The 14,030-nt window shown below is 34.4% G+C and overlaps 2 protein-coding genes across 2 annotated transcripts in view; both read left to right on the top strand.

Moving 5' to 3' along the window:
- The first annotated feature begins 827 nt into the window (after positions 1-827).
- Root (ciliary rootlet coiled-coil, rootletin) overlaps positions 828-14,030 on the top strand; it is a 45,580-nt gene continuing 32,377 nt past the window's right edge. Inside the window, exons 1-2 of the mRNA XM_065358174.1 lie at positions 828-982; positions 1,057-1,295. The gene's annotated coding sequence lies outside the window, so the exon portion shown is untranslated. The remainder of the gene's footprint in view (positions 983-1,056; positions 1,296-14,030) is intronic.
- LOC135841290 (uncharacterized) lies at positions 2,298-5,879 on the top strand. The gene has a single exon (XM_065358176.1). It carries the CDS (start codon positions 2,608-2,610, stop codon positions 4,231-4,233), a length of 1,626 nt encoding a protein of 541 aa, XP_065214248.1. The 5' UTR covers positions 2,298-2,607; the 3' UTR covers positions 4,234-5,879.

The following is a 14,030-nucleotide window of genomic DNA, read 5'->3' as shown; positions in this document are numbered from 1 at the left end:
TTGTTGTGGTCATGCTGAAATACGAATTACAAATTACAATTAAAAGAACTGGGCATCGATGTCGGTACGTTGGAATTGAAAATAATTCAACAAACTTCATTACGTAATAATAGAAAATTAGAAATATATGGACAAGCTGTATCTGTATTTGTACATGTACAAGGTACTAATTATCTACAAGACAAGTATTTTCAATTTTCATTTTCTAATTCTAGATGAAGGTGATGGACGGATCCACGCCTTCCAGCTTATCCAACTATACCTAATAAAGTTTAAAACGTTCATAATTTTGATCTTGATTTTTTAGTTAAACTTACTGCTGAAAAAAATATCACAAATATGTACTTATACGTACATAATTAATTTATGGCGTTGTCGAAGCGATTGAACTCGAAGAAATGTGTGAAGTGATTCTTTATCGCGAACGTTGTCTCTGATTGGCTAAATGGCACTACTTCAGTAGATAAAAAAAACTCGCCCAGTGCCTGGCTGGATAACCGATAAGGCGATAAAGTTGTTTTTTTGATTTGAATTATTGTTGCAAAAAAATTCCAACAGGAGTGTTAACTGTAAACTGTAACGAAACTCTTTTTTAGTTTTTTTTTTTAAATTAAAAAATACAAAATAATATGAATTATGTAATACAGAAATTCCTATAATGCTATTTCTGTGCTTTTATCCTTCATAGATGATGATGATGAAAATTAAATTTACTTTTAACAAGTTTCAAAAATCAAAAATAATTAAAATAATTTAAAAAAAAAAAATTGAAGAGAAAGAAGTATGAACTATCCAGAATAGCGTCGTGGCATAAAACGATGATAGATACCGGTTGGTTTCCTTGAAAACGATCATATGTTTTTTGTTTTGGTTTAGATTAGAAAGTAAACAAGTAGTTTTGGAGATTCGGAATTTTATGTAACGGTAAAATTAAAATATTGACCGCAATTCATGAATATCTACGGAATTACTATTCGTTTTGGTAAGTTGATTAGTTCAGAAGACCTTATGGAAGTTCCACCTCAATGAACTACTTTTGTTTTTTTTGTAAATCAGGTCCTGAATCACGTGCAGCTTGATGTGTTTGACTTCTATCACGATTGTACCTATCATCTTGAAATTGATATTTTCCTGCAATTTTTGATGCATTTTTTATTCGGAAAATGAAACCGAAGTATCTCAGCATGTCATATCAATGAAAACCGGCCGCCTTTGCCTTGCATGAAGTCAGCATAAAGTACTTTTCGTATGGACAACAATAATTTGGATTGCAGATAACTTACATCAAGTGTCAGGTAACTTTTGAGAATTATTTATGATCGATTTCAGATGGAGTATTGTTGAAGAAAAACCTCCCGTACGCTTAATTTTAGTTTTATTTCAATTTACGTTCGTATCATTGATCATCAGAAATTACGTCACAATTTCAACACAAAGCCTTTTATTTTAAAAAGCCCTCTATAATTATTACATGTTTAACTGATTAGTAACGGATCAAAGGTTATAACTTATTGTATGACATAAAAAACGAGGGGCCTGGTTCGTGCAATTCAAATGAAATTCTATTACTTCATGTTGTAAAGGCGAGTTGATCAGTTTGAGATATTAAAATCCTGTACTGGCGAATTTTAAAATCATTCACAATCGCAAACCTTTCACTTGATTGATTGAATCTTGTTTTATTCTTCTCCCATTTTTATCTCATTCAACCGCACGTGGATTTTTTGAATGATTATGATGACTGTCTAAAGTGTTGTTCAATGCAACAAAACAACAGTTCAAGCAATAATTTCGTTCTAATTATCGATGTTCTTGCTTTATACCCAACTAGGTAGTACCTATTTACCAATGAATGTTTTTGAAAATGATACTCAAATTAGAAAGGATCATGGATCCAATTTAGAATAACGTTCTTTAAAAATTTGCTATTGTTTTTAATAGCGTGATGAATTGCTTGAAGGGTAAAAGTTGTCTTAGGGGAGTTGCTTTGAGTCTGAAGTTAGGTACCTACCTAAATGATTCTTTCAGAGCATATCTTTTCAATAACAATGGGATTTTTATTATAGGAACAAATAAAATGAAAGGCTGACAAACTCAATAATAATTGACGTCACTATTAAATTAGCGTTGATTAAACGAAAAGAAGAATAAAGTTCAGGATTGTGAAAATAATGAAATTTTGTTCTCAAATTTTAGCAAATACGTGATAGGGAATTCGGACATTTGAGCCGAGAATGATTAACTTTATAATATCTATAGATTACATCTTGCTGTAGAGGAAGAGAAGAGAGTGTAAGGCACGAGTACAATAAATGAAATGCATAAGTAGCGTGTGCTGTGTACTATAAACGTTAACATACAGATCGAGATTCATTATCGATTAGACGTTCGGACAAATCGTTCGTGGTGCATTTTATTTAACATTTTCATACTTGAAATTTCGTTATCTATACCGACTAGTGTATCGCACTTTGTTCTATATTCGTTTCATTAGTGATGAGAGTGTTTTAGAATATGCCTATATTTTAGTGATGTGCTGAAAACGTAAACAATCGAATTGAAATATTTCGCATTTATCGTGATTGAAATTTTAATCTTTGTAAAAACATGTCGGAATACACGGAAGAAACTGCTGTGAAAAACAACAATCGATCTGCGAACCAGTCTCCGTTACCGTTCAATTCGAAATCCGAAATTTCCAGTGGATACGCTTCAACATCGCTGACGCCAAATTCGCCGCAATCTATATCGCCGCCCCATACATTGAAGAGATCCAGATCGTCGAGCTTTCGATTAATAAATCGTCGCATCTCTACCATATCGAACTCGTCTCAAATTTCAATTCCAACAGAATCCAGCGATCGTTTGGCAGCATTCATTGGTTGGTACCCGGCTTTCCTGATTAGGATTTTTTTCGAATTGCTTGGTTTATTCACATTCGTGGTGATCAGAAAACTACCTTTCGTATTGCCCACTCTATGGGTATCGGCTTGTTTGTGGTTATTCTGGAAATCACTCATGCTGCCGCTGAGTATCATAAAGAGTATCTTAATTTTGGTGTTCATACCAGCGTCTGAACGTCGTAGAAAGAAACGTACAGTTTTGATTAGTGGTGGCAGTACCGTCCAATCTGTACATTTAGCGAGAAATTATTGTTCGGCTGGAGCAAGAATTGTCGTATGCGAAGTGGATGGTAATTTCGGCCTCGCTAGATTTTCAACTGCTGTTTCGTCGTATTACACGGTGCCAAAACCTACCGAAGACTCGGCCGAAGAATATATAGACGCTTTGAAAAAAATCATCGTCGATGAAAGTGTATCGTATTATATTCCGGTAAGCGAGGCGAATACAGCGTATTATGATGCCCTGGCCAAACCTCATATTGAATCTTTGGGCTGTCAGTGTATCTGCCCCGATCTTCGAGATATTTTACTGCTCGACGACACTCTCGAACTGATGCGTAAAATTCAAACCGAAAATCTCGCTGTGCCAACCTACCACGTGCTGCAGAATTATATGGATCTGAAACGAGCTTACGAATATGGTACCATACGAAACGAACCGCATACGTTGGTCAGCGTTGGCCTAGCAGGTTGCAAGAAACGCCAAAAAATCCACGTACCTTCCAAGAGGCATATCCGCGTACCTCAGCCTATCAACGAACAAAATCCTTGGCTTTTGATGCAAGATTACGAAGGCGAGAATTGCATTACTTGTACGACGGTACGTGATTCTCAAGTTATAGCCAATGTTACTTGTAAAGTGGACGATTTCGGAGGTCTTGTTCCAATTCAAAATGAAGAGATCGAGCTATGGCTCAGACAGTTTTTTGCCAGCTTGAAATTCAATCGCAAGATCATCGGTCATCTCAGTTTTTTCTTCACCATCACCGATAACGGCGTTTTACCAATGGGCTGCCAAGTCGGTATTCGTAAACCTTTCATATTGTACACCAACGTCCAATCCAGGCTCGTATGTAAGCCTTGCAAACATTTTAGTCGACATAAATCTGGACCAATCGTTGCCAACGATGGAAAGTATTGGTTAAACGAGGCCATGTTAAATACCATAGAGTATCCTAGTGTGCGGAGTTTTACTAAATTATTCGATATCATTTGCGGCAAACACGAAGCTCTGTTCACTATATGGGATCCTTTACCGTATTGCGCGTATTATTACATACAGTTGCCGATAACTAATGTTTCTAATATATTCAGAAGAAATGCATCTTGAAAAGGAAGGTTTCATTTTTTTTTTAAAATGCAGTATTTCTCAAGTTGAAAGACGTAGTTTTGTTACCTATAAAGTCGTTCGAATTTTATTTTTCACGATGGAGATCGCTTTTATTTGGACGAGATGAGTTTTATTAATAAATGAAATGAAATCTCTGGAAAGGCAAAAATTGTAAAATGCTTGTACGTGAGGATCATTCGATTTTATTTTATTTGTTTCATCAATTGCAAATTTATAAAGAACTGAGCTGGGCATTCGTGCCAATATTTTATTGTTGATTATTTGAAACAACCGAGATTAAATTTATATCTGCATTGCTCATGTTATGAACGTACGTGTATTTACTTCTTCATGGAGAACAAACATTTTCGTTTTCATTTCAATGCGTCAAAAGATGAACATTAGGTACATGTCGAGGAGCCACTTCAGGAATTTTTTAATGAAAAATTTTAATGTTTAGTCATTAAAAAAATTTTTTGATCACTTACTTGATTCTACTTTTTTTCTTACTTATATGTACTTCAATTCGTGTCCATAAGTATCATCAGGTCTAAACTTGAAAAACGTAGGTATGTTTTTTTACCTTCAGATCATGCGAATTTTTCTTACTAGGTATACTCTATATATTATTCTTATTCAGAAATTACCTACCTACTTTACTGGTTTCATTTGTGAACCTAAACATTAATTGATGATTTGCGGACGAGAATCTGTAAAATTTATTCATACAGAGTGTTAGCACGGTCATTTCATTCTATTTAATTATTTTAATTATGTAAGTTGTGGTACCTACATGCATATTTCGCTCATGATGCTTTATTTGTTCATTTTTGTCAGTGAGTAACTTAGTTGTCTTTTTTTACCCATTTCTTTTTCTTGATGATTTCGAGTTGATTTTTCGTCATGATGAAAATCATTTTTTCTCCCATTTTTATATTGTTTGAAATGTGAATTAATTATTTCTGTTCGTATTTTAACATATGTAATCCAAATAAACCTACCTACCTATTCTTCAATTGTGAATTTTCGTAACATATTTATTTTATGTGTATGATGTACGACAGTTTTTAATTGTTTTCAAAATGTTCCTGATTGAAATTTTCAATTAATTGACTAGTTTAACGATGAGCTGTATTTTTATGTTATTATTTTTTAATCATAAGTTTTTAACAATCTAGGCATTTACTTAATTGTAAGCCTTGTAAAAAAATCAATGATGGCAGATTGGCAGATTACTTTTTTTCACCTATTTTGAATTAATTTAGGAATGCAATAAGTATACTTGAAGATTCTGATAATTTAATGACCTCCTTATTCCTTGGTGAGAAAGATACATGCGTGAAAATTTTCCAACTGTACATTCAACCAACCAGTATTTTTATTTTAATAATTACCATTGTATAGTGAGTATATATAGCAATATCAAAATTGTACTTTGTAATTTATAAACGAATGAATTAGATGATATCGTATCTGTTATTATACGTTTTATCTTAATCGAGATTACCAATTAATTGAATTTTGCAAAACTTGAAACTTGTATATTATTTTTTGCACAAGTTCAAAGGGCGTTTTTCGATCATTACAAAACGTACATGTCGTTTGAACCGTCCCGAAAATTTTATTGTAATATAATTTTTTTGCGATTCTTGTGTAATTTTTATTCCTTTATTTGTTATCAAAGTATGAAATTTTATTGGTTTCAATTTCATAACTGCGTAAGAATTTTTCAAATTTTACGATTAGCAAAGTCAGCACATGGCAGATGTTCTTGTTACGCATAATTAGCAGAGATATGAATTGTTTGTTTATTTTTCAGTTTATGGAAGCTCGCTCATCACAAAAATGACCTTAAATTTCGAAAATTTTTATGATAATAAAATGTTTTTGCGTCGGTGCTTTTATCCTAAATCGCCACTTATGAAAAATTGTCCTCCATTATTATGCCATTTTTTTTTTTAGTATAGGTAGGTAGGTACTAGGTAGGTATATTAGCTACAAAGTTTGCAAAAGATTAACAACGATAGGTAATTTTTGGGAAAATTTCCTTGAAATAGGGGTAAATTGAGATACTTTTTTAAAATGAAAATCACCGATAAGAATTTTTAGCTTTCACTCACTTCTACCTCTCGAAGATTTTGTAAAAATGTGTGTACCTATGTAAATGAAGATATTTTTATCCATAAGGTCCATTTTTAGCAATTCTGTTGTTTTATTCGCTTTTCAGAAATCTGTACCTAGTGTATATTATTATTTTCAGTTTTTTTTTTTTTTTTGAAAATTGAAAAGATGCAGTTTTACTTTTCTGACAGTCTAACATAATTTTTAAAATTATCCTCCTAGGTTTTCATTTACGTCTAAAAAACAGGAAGGATAAGAAATAATATCGTTGGTGATGTTAAGCTTATTTTTAAATAAAAACGTATGATCTCATAAGGAAACCTTTGCGCTACTCAGTTCTCGATTTTGCTCAAGTATCGTATTTTTAATGGAGAATCCTGGATTCATTCATTGAATAGATCACAAAATATTTTAGCTGCACTACTCAAAAAATGAGAATCTCGAAGGGTTTTTATATACCTACTTGAATACCTAGTTTTTTAAAGTATCTCAATTGTTGCATAAATGCTGGGTGAAAAATTGAAATGCCTACAAACTGGTATCGAGGACCAATCACGATATCACCTAGAAGAACATTACTGTGGGGAGGAGAGCTTCCCCAGTTACTAGGTACATATGTTACAAAAAACTTGCTAAAATTCCGAAAAAAGCAAATGAGCTGCTGCAATTTTTGAAATCTTTTGCGGTCATTGTATTTTGAGATTCATTTGCATTTTTCGCTTGGATCTCTAAAAATGGATCTCAAATTCGTTGGTAGGTAGGACATGACGAAAATTAATTATAGAAGATTCAAGAATTGTTCTTCTAGACAGTGGAGGATTTTAAAGGGTTCTGCGCCAGGAGCAAATGAGCAGTTTTTCCAACTCCTGGCGCAGAACCCGGGAAACCTCAGGGTGATCCAAATCTAACCCAAACCAACAACAAGTGATGCAACATTGCGGTCCTGTTATTTTTTTCGAAATTTTATGATTTTTTTTTCAAATTTTCAAAAAATTTCGATCTTTAACAGAGACTTTTTCTCATTTATGTCAAAGGGTAGCGGCAGCCTCTTTGAAATCTATCGATAATTATGTACCTATTGAAATTGAAATTTAAAATTCTGCAATAGGCTATTGTACGAGTACAAATTCGAAAACAACTAAAATAAATCACCCATTTAGGCAAACAGCCAAACAATAGATGTTCAGTAAAAAAAATTGATATGTTTGTGGCAGATGACTTTACTTTTTATCTTATCATTTTATTTCTAACTAATAAACGAATTTTCGTTATTTACCATAAAATTTTTTATTATCAGTAGTAAAGAGAAAGAAAAGTGCTATTTTTATGTTCGAAAATATAAGAGAAAGGTCACTCATAAAAGACTGCAATATGATTGAGATAAATATTAATATACCATTGCTCGCTATAGTCACCACTCAGCAATCAGCCCTACTCGCAGTGATATTGAAACCTGTGCAAACCATCGCTTTTTGGTTTTTCAACAACCGTGCGTTTGGTTTGGCTGTAATGCCATAAAAACTTATAGTCTTAATATACGCCCTCTTTTTATGATATATCAGTGCGAGATGGCAGGCAATCAGGCGTTTGAAATCGATAGTTTATTGCAATTGAAATAGTGTTAATCATTTGGGGTTTGGTGTACAGGAATACCTTACCAATCCGTATTTCCTCTTCACCAAATCAGCGAGCTTTAACGGCCCATTACAAACTTACGCCAAGTTGAAACATATTTACCTTTAATGATGCAACGAATCGGCTTTAATTTTCGATGATGAAAATGAAAAGAAAAAAGGTATGAAAATTTTTGGAACATCGTTCACGCACGTGTAATTCGTGATACAAGGTATTATCGACCTCATTATTATCTGTTTTAGCTTTAATGTGGGCTATTAGGGTGAATGCATAACCGCAGTGGTATCACGAAATATTACAGGGTGGCACTCATATTTTGCGACTAACAAACTAAAACTGTGCGTGTGTATCACTGCTTGCCTGGTACCAATATAAAAAGTATTTTTTTTCTTCGTTTTGTTTCTACGGGATTTCTGCCTCTTGTTCTTTTCGAAAAGAAATTCCCTCGTATATTTTACATTTTTGTCGCATTTTCAAATACCTAACTACTTATTACAATATTAATGGGTGCTCTTGTTCTGTACATTTGTCAAATGAATTACCTACTTATCGTGAAATATAGGCTGGTAATCTTTTCAGGGAAGAATTTTTTAATTAAGTATTACAATTTTGTAACTTCGATTGTGTGTCAAGAGTTCTATGTATGTATTTGTTTGATGATTTTTAGGTAATAAAAAATCACTTTTGTTCAATTTTGGAATGTGGTTTAATGGGTGAGAAATACTTGCGGTCAGGGCTGGAATTTCTTTTATCTCTTGAAAAATGAAAAAAACAATGAAAATCTATTTTCGATTACATTTTTATGCATTGATTTGTTATTTTTCCAACTGAGGGGTGGAAATGTCACTTTTCCGCCTTCTCGCTGATCGCTCGAGTGCCATTTCGAATTAAGAAAAATGACTACGGACTCGGAGACAAAGTGATTCTAAACTCGTGTAAGGTGTCACCTTCGTGTCACTCGAGCCATAAATCTCACTTTCATCAAGAATTAATTTTTTTCTTCTTTGCAGTTCCTCCCTCGCTTTTTCATTGCATTAAAAAAAATAAGCTAACCTTATTAGTGATCAATTTTTCTTGAGTAGGTATTTATTTGAATTGTCAAAAGATACGATAATACCTACCTGCTTCAGTAATGATGAAGTACCCGAGATGTTCTAGCCATAAATAGAGTCATCAAATTTTCTATGTACATAGTTACTTAATGAACAATTTTATTCGAATTTTTTTTTACAAATTTTACGTATGCTTAATAGCTTTTATTTAAGCAGTTATTAAGAGATAAGAATAGAATTACGTGTTCAAAGTCATAAAACCGTTATTTTATTCGGATTACTCATTTTGAAAAAATTAATTAAAATCGTTTTAATGTTTGTAGAAACTACACGTTGAAATTTTATCAATTTTTCTCATGCATCTCTACAAGATAATGCAACTACATTATTTGCATACAAATAGTTTTTATGTACAGGCTTTTCAAATGTTATCTATGGACCTAGGTTAATGCATCATTGAAAAGATAATTCATTTTTTTTTGTCGTTGATCTGATCAATGATCATGCTTCAGTGATTTCGTTATTAAAATGAAATTGATATCTATTAAATTAGCATCTGTCTTCCTATTCCTTGTACGTTTCAGTTTTCTTTCTTTCATCATTGAATCGATTACCAAGTTCAAATTTATTGTATTAATTATTGATAAAAAATAAAGGTATTGATTATTGTGTAGAGGGGAAGATTTTAAACTTATATATACTTACATGATAATTAGCGACTGGTGTACCTGAATATTGGATTTTAATTCAATATGTCGATGCTTTGATGGTCAAATAGCTTTACATTCGGCTTTATGATTATTTAGGTAAATGTTATTTTAGTCGCTAATAGGCATTCGTTTGCTACCCATTTCTATTATGGTGTCCTATTATCTGAATACACGCCAAGTATACCTAAGCCAGGCCTGTATACTTATAGCGTTGAAAAATTGGTCACCCAACTCTCCAGTCGCTCGCAATCCACTATTTAGCTCTCTTGGAAGTGCGAATTAACAAGCATGCGCAGATTTATGGCTAGTAGGTATTGTGTTGACCTATCTTCATCCCTACACCAAACTTTTATAATGCATAAGTGGCCCGTTAATATTTTTTTTGTTACACATACACGCATGAACAATTTTAATTAATCCATAAAGAATTTTCGAAGTTTTAAAAAATATTGGTAGGTTTCTTGAAATAATGTCATTGTTTTATATCATTTTACCACAATTTTTTGGAAGGCTGTCGCTGTATTCATGGCTTAGTTACCATTAACCGAGACTTTGATCAACCCCATCACCCATCACCTTTCAACTAGGTACTTTTTTTCAATTTAATCGACTTGAAATAGTTATAGTGAAACTATCGTGTGATTAACAGCACTGTTTTATAATAAAATATTTCCTCAACTTTTTTGGAAGGTGGGGAAGAATTTAACCTAGGTTTTTTTTTTTTCAATTGTTACAATGGAAGTATTCGAATCAGCAGAAAAACTTCGGGTCTAAACTGATAGAGGGGAGATATGCCGGACCTGTAAGGGTTATATAGGATTAAGTATATGTGTTGGTAACACTGATCACGCGTCGCGACACAGGGCTACAAGCCCACGGAGCGGCGCTGCGGCCGATTGTTATATTGTTGAGGTACGTAGTGATCGGACGTGTCGACGCGGTATAATCTCGGTGGTGTATCATAGCCATAATTGGCAAGAAAGCGTATTATATTAGTTTTAATTGTGTTTAATTATAAGTAATTAGTGTTAAGTGTAAAGTATCGTGTTGATACTAAAAACCTTCTTCAAAGGTATTTAATTGTGTTTATTCTTTTACGTTTAATACATAGTGTCTTACACGTGACTACATTTTACTTATTGTGTGATATAATTGGTATAGCCTTTTGCCGGGGTAAGTAATATTCTCAGAGTATTCAGCTTATGCAGTATCGTCTAGTGGTACATAATATCATTATATTTACATTGGCGCCTAACGTCAAGTACTTTTTCATTTTTTTGCTTATTGTCTACAGACAAATAGAGAGCCGCTAGAGCTCGTACACGCTTGCTATTTTTCTTTTTGGTGGTAAATCCGCAAATAAAAGATTAAAAAGTGGCTTTATTAATAATCTAGACATAAGTAGGAGCTTTTATTTGCATTTTCGCGTAGGTTAATTTGAGAAAATTAGCCAAGAAGAGGCGAAGCAAAAGCACTCGAATCAACGTGGTACGTGCTGCCACCGCCGCCCCGTCCAGCCGCCGAATTCGGAAAACGGAGCCGTTGTCGCTGTCGCAACCTCGGACGATTATACTGTCGCAGCTGCCGCTGCACGTAACGTATTTTTTACAACACGAGGTGTTTTCGCGCGTTTTTAAACAGCGTGATCTACCACGTTGCGTATATATACGCATTTAATTGTACATATTATTATTTGTGACTTGTATTACTTGTAATAAAATTTATAACTACACAGTAGTGAATTTATTTTGGCGCGTATGTCAAACTTGAGACGTAGTGAGAGAAGTATAAGCCGTGTAGATTACAACGAGGTAACTCTACAAGGGGGAACTCATAGGCGCAGTCGAACACAAAGTGTTCCGAAACCGATTTCTGAAAAGCGAAATCAGAAAACTGTGGAAAAATCCGATATCGTATCAAACGAAAACATGAACGACAAATACACATTCACTCCTCGTAGCACGAATATTCCCGCCCACCCTCCCGGTGAGGACGATGATATAAAACACCTACGTAATTTATTACAAGAGTCATGGAAATATGACAATACACAAATGCAAACAATTTTTGATAATCAACGCGAATTAGCATCGCATATCGAAACAACAAAATCGGTAGCAACTGAAGCGAGAAACATCGCTCAAACCGCAGCTGAAAGTGCGTCGACATCGGCGTCACACGCACTCGAAGCATGTAATCAAGCGCAAGACGCAGCTACAAACGTACAATACGTACGCCAAAAATTAGATGAACTAAATGACTGGGCAGTTAATTACTCAAACAAATATACGACATTAGACGAAAGCGCTAAAAAGAAATTTATAGAAAACGACAACAGAATGCAAAGCATCGAACAAAATGTAGCTGAACAAGTACAATTAGTGAACAATTGCACTATCAACCAAATGGCACTTACAAATACAGTATTAAAAATTCACGATTCGCTACAAGCAAATCCACACCAACGTGCGATCACAGGCGCAGACACGCGACCAACGAAGATCGACTACACAGCTATGCGTAACGCTGGCGTGTTCTTTAACGAACAGCGACGTTATTTCCCATACGAGTACATTAATGCGTTTGAAGAATACATTCTTGGATTTAATGTGACTGAATTTATGAAGGCCGCAGCCTTCCGTGCGAACATAGACACGAAAGACCAATGGGCTTTCAAAAGTATTAACTTACAAGTTCATGTATATAATGATTTACGCACGAATTTTTTAAATTTCTACTGGAATGCAAAAGCACAGCAAGATGCTGAAAACTTTTGCGATGACGCAAAATACTGCCGTTCGTTACCAGAAATCATTGGATTTATGATACGATGGTTGGAAAATTTCAAAAATTCCACTATTAGAGATGAAAAATTCATCGTTGACATGATGAGAGATAAGACACCAAAAATGTACGCATTATATGTCCAAAAACCGGACCTAACGATCGACGAATTTATTGAAATCTTAAGACAAATCTCGAAAAAAGAACATAATCCCAAACACAAGGAACTAAAATATACACCCGAAAAATTTACGACACAAAATACTAACATACCTGATTTACGCACAGCGCAAAATAATCTATTGATGCAGCAGCAGCAAATGCTACAACAGTTCCAATCTAGATTTACACCGGAGCAATATGCTCAATTCTACAATCAACAAATGAATCAAAGATTCAACAGACCTCAAAATCAAAATAATTGGAATCAAAATGGTCAAAGATTTCAAAGACAACAAAACAACAACCAATCAAATGGCGGCCAACGCCAACAACACAATAGATTTCAACAAGGTACACAGAAACCACCCCTACCAATACAAGGTAGGCAACAACAACCTAATACAGATACGACAGTAGCTATCTACAAACCTCCACAAGGAGGAAATCAACAACAAACATTACCAGTGAAACAAATGGAAATGGATGGCGTAATGCCAGACTACGGTCAAGAATACACCCCCGATTACGGGTATGATAACTACGGCAATTATGTCGATTTCAACAACACAAATTATGATAACAATTTGGATGATAGCTACCCAGACACAGCTTCTAATTCATCGCAGAATTATTTCGATACATCGATGACTCAAACACAAGCACCTATGACATATCCATATCCACCGGTATTTCAAGCACCCACATATTATCCCTACCCGCTAATGCAAATGCAAATGCCGACTTTCATGCCACAGGTAGATCCAAATGCGCTCGCAGCTCAACAAGCAGCACTACAAGCGCTAAATGAACAACAAGCCGCGCAGCAGCAATCATCGAATGTAACTCAAGGTACACTCACAGCGCCGGTAAACGCGCTAAACCAAACGAATGCGCAAACACAAGCGCAAATTACGATTTTACCTCCTCCGAAGAAGGAAACTGAAGAGGAGAAGAAGAAACGTTTAGAAAAAGAAAAAGCTGACAAACTTACGGGAAACAAGTAAAGCTAGGCGACGTGGAGGCTTCGTCTAGCAAAATGCTTCCTCCACCGATTATGCAAAAAAATGCATTTACAGAAGACTATATATGGATAGGCGACGGTATCGTACACTTTATAAGACGAGGAACGGTACGCAGAGCCGAACAACTACCAGAATATATAAGGGACCAGATTGACATTAGAACATTACTAAAACTGGTTTGCAAAACCACCTTCCCAAAAAATGCCAAATACATATTGTCCGCAGGACAAATTGAATTTAATCACTTTAATGCGCCTACTGAAATGGTAAAAGACAAATTACGTTTAATCGTAAACGCACTGCTAGAAAAA

The sequence above is a fragment of the Planococcus citri genome, chromosome 3 (genome assembly GCF_950023065.1).
Source record: "Planococcus citri chromosome 3, ihPlaCitr1.1, whole genome shotgun sequence".
In the NCBI taxonomy this organism is placed as follows: Eukaryota; Metazoa; Arthropoda; class Insecta; order Hemiptera; family Pseudococcidae; genus Planococcus; species Planococcus citri.
The sequence above is the reverse complement of the archived record's forward strand: the minus strand, read 5'-3'. Positions and strand labels throughout refer to the sequence as shown.

What these genes read in the sequence shown, in the direction of transcription:
- LOC135841290 (XM_065358176.1), top strand. Translation starts at nt 2,608, where the DNA reads ATGTCGGAATACACGGAAGAAACTGCTGTGAAAAACAACAATCGATCT.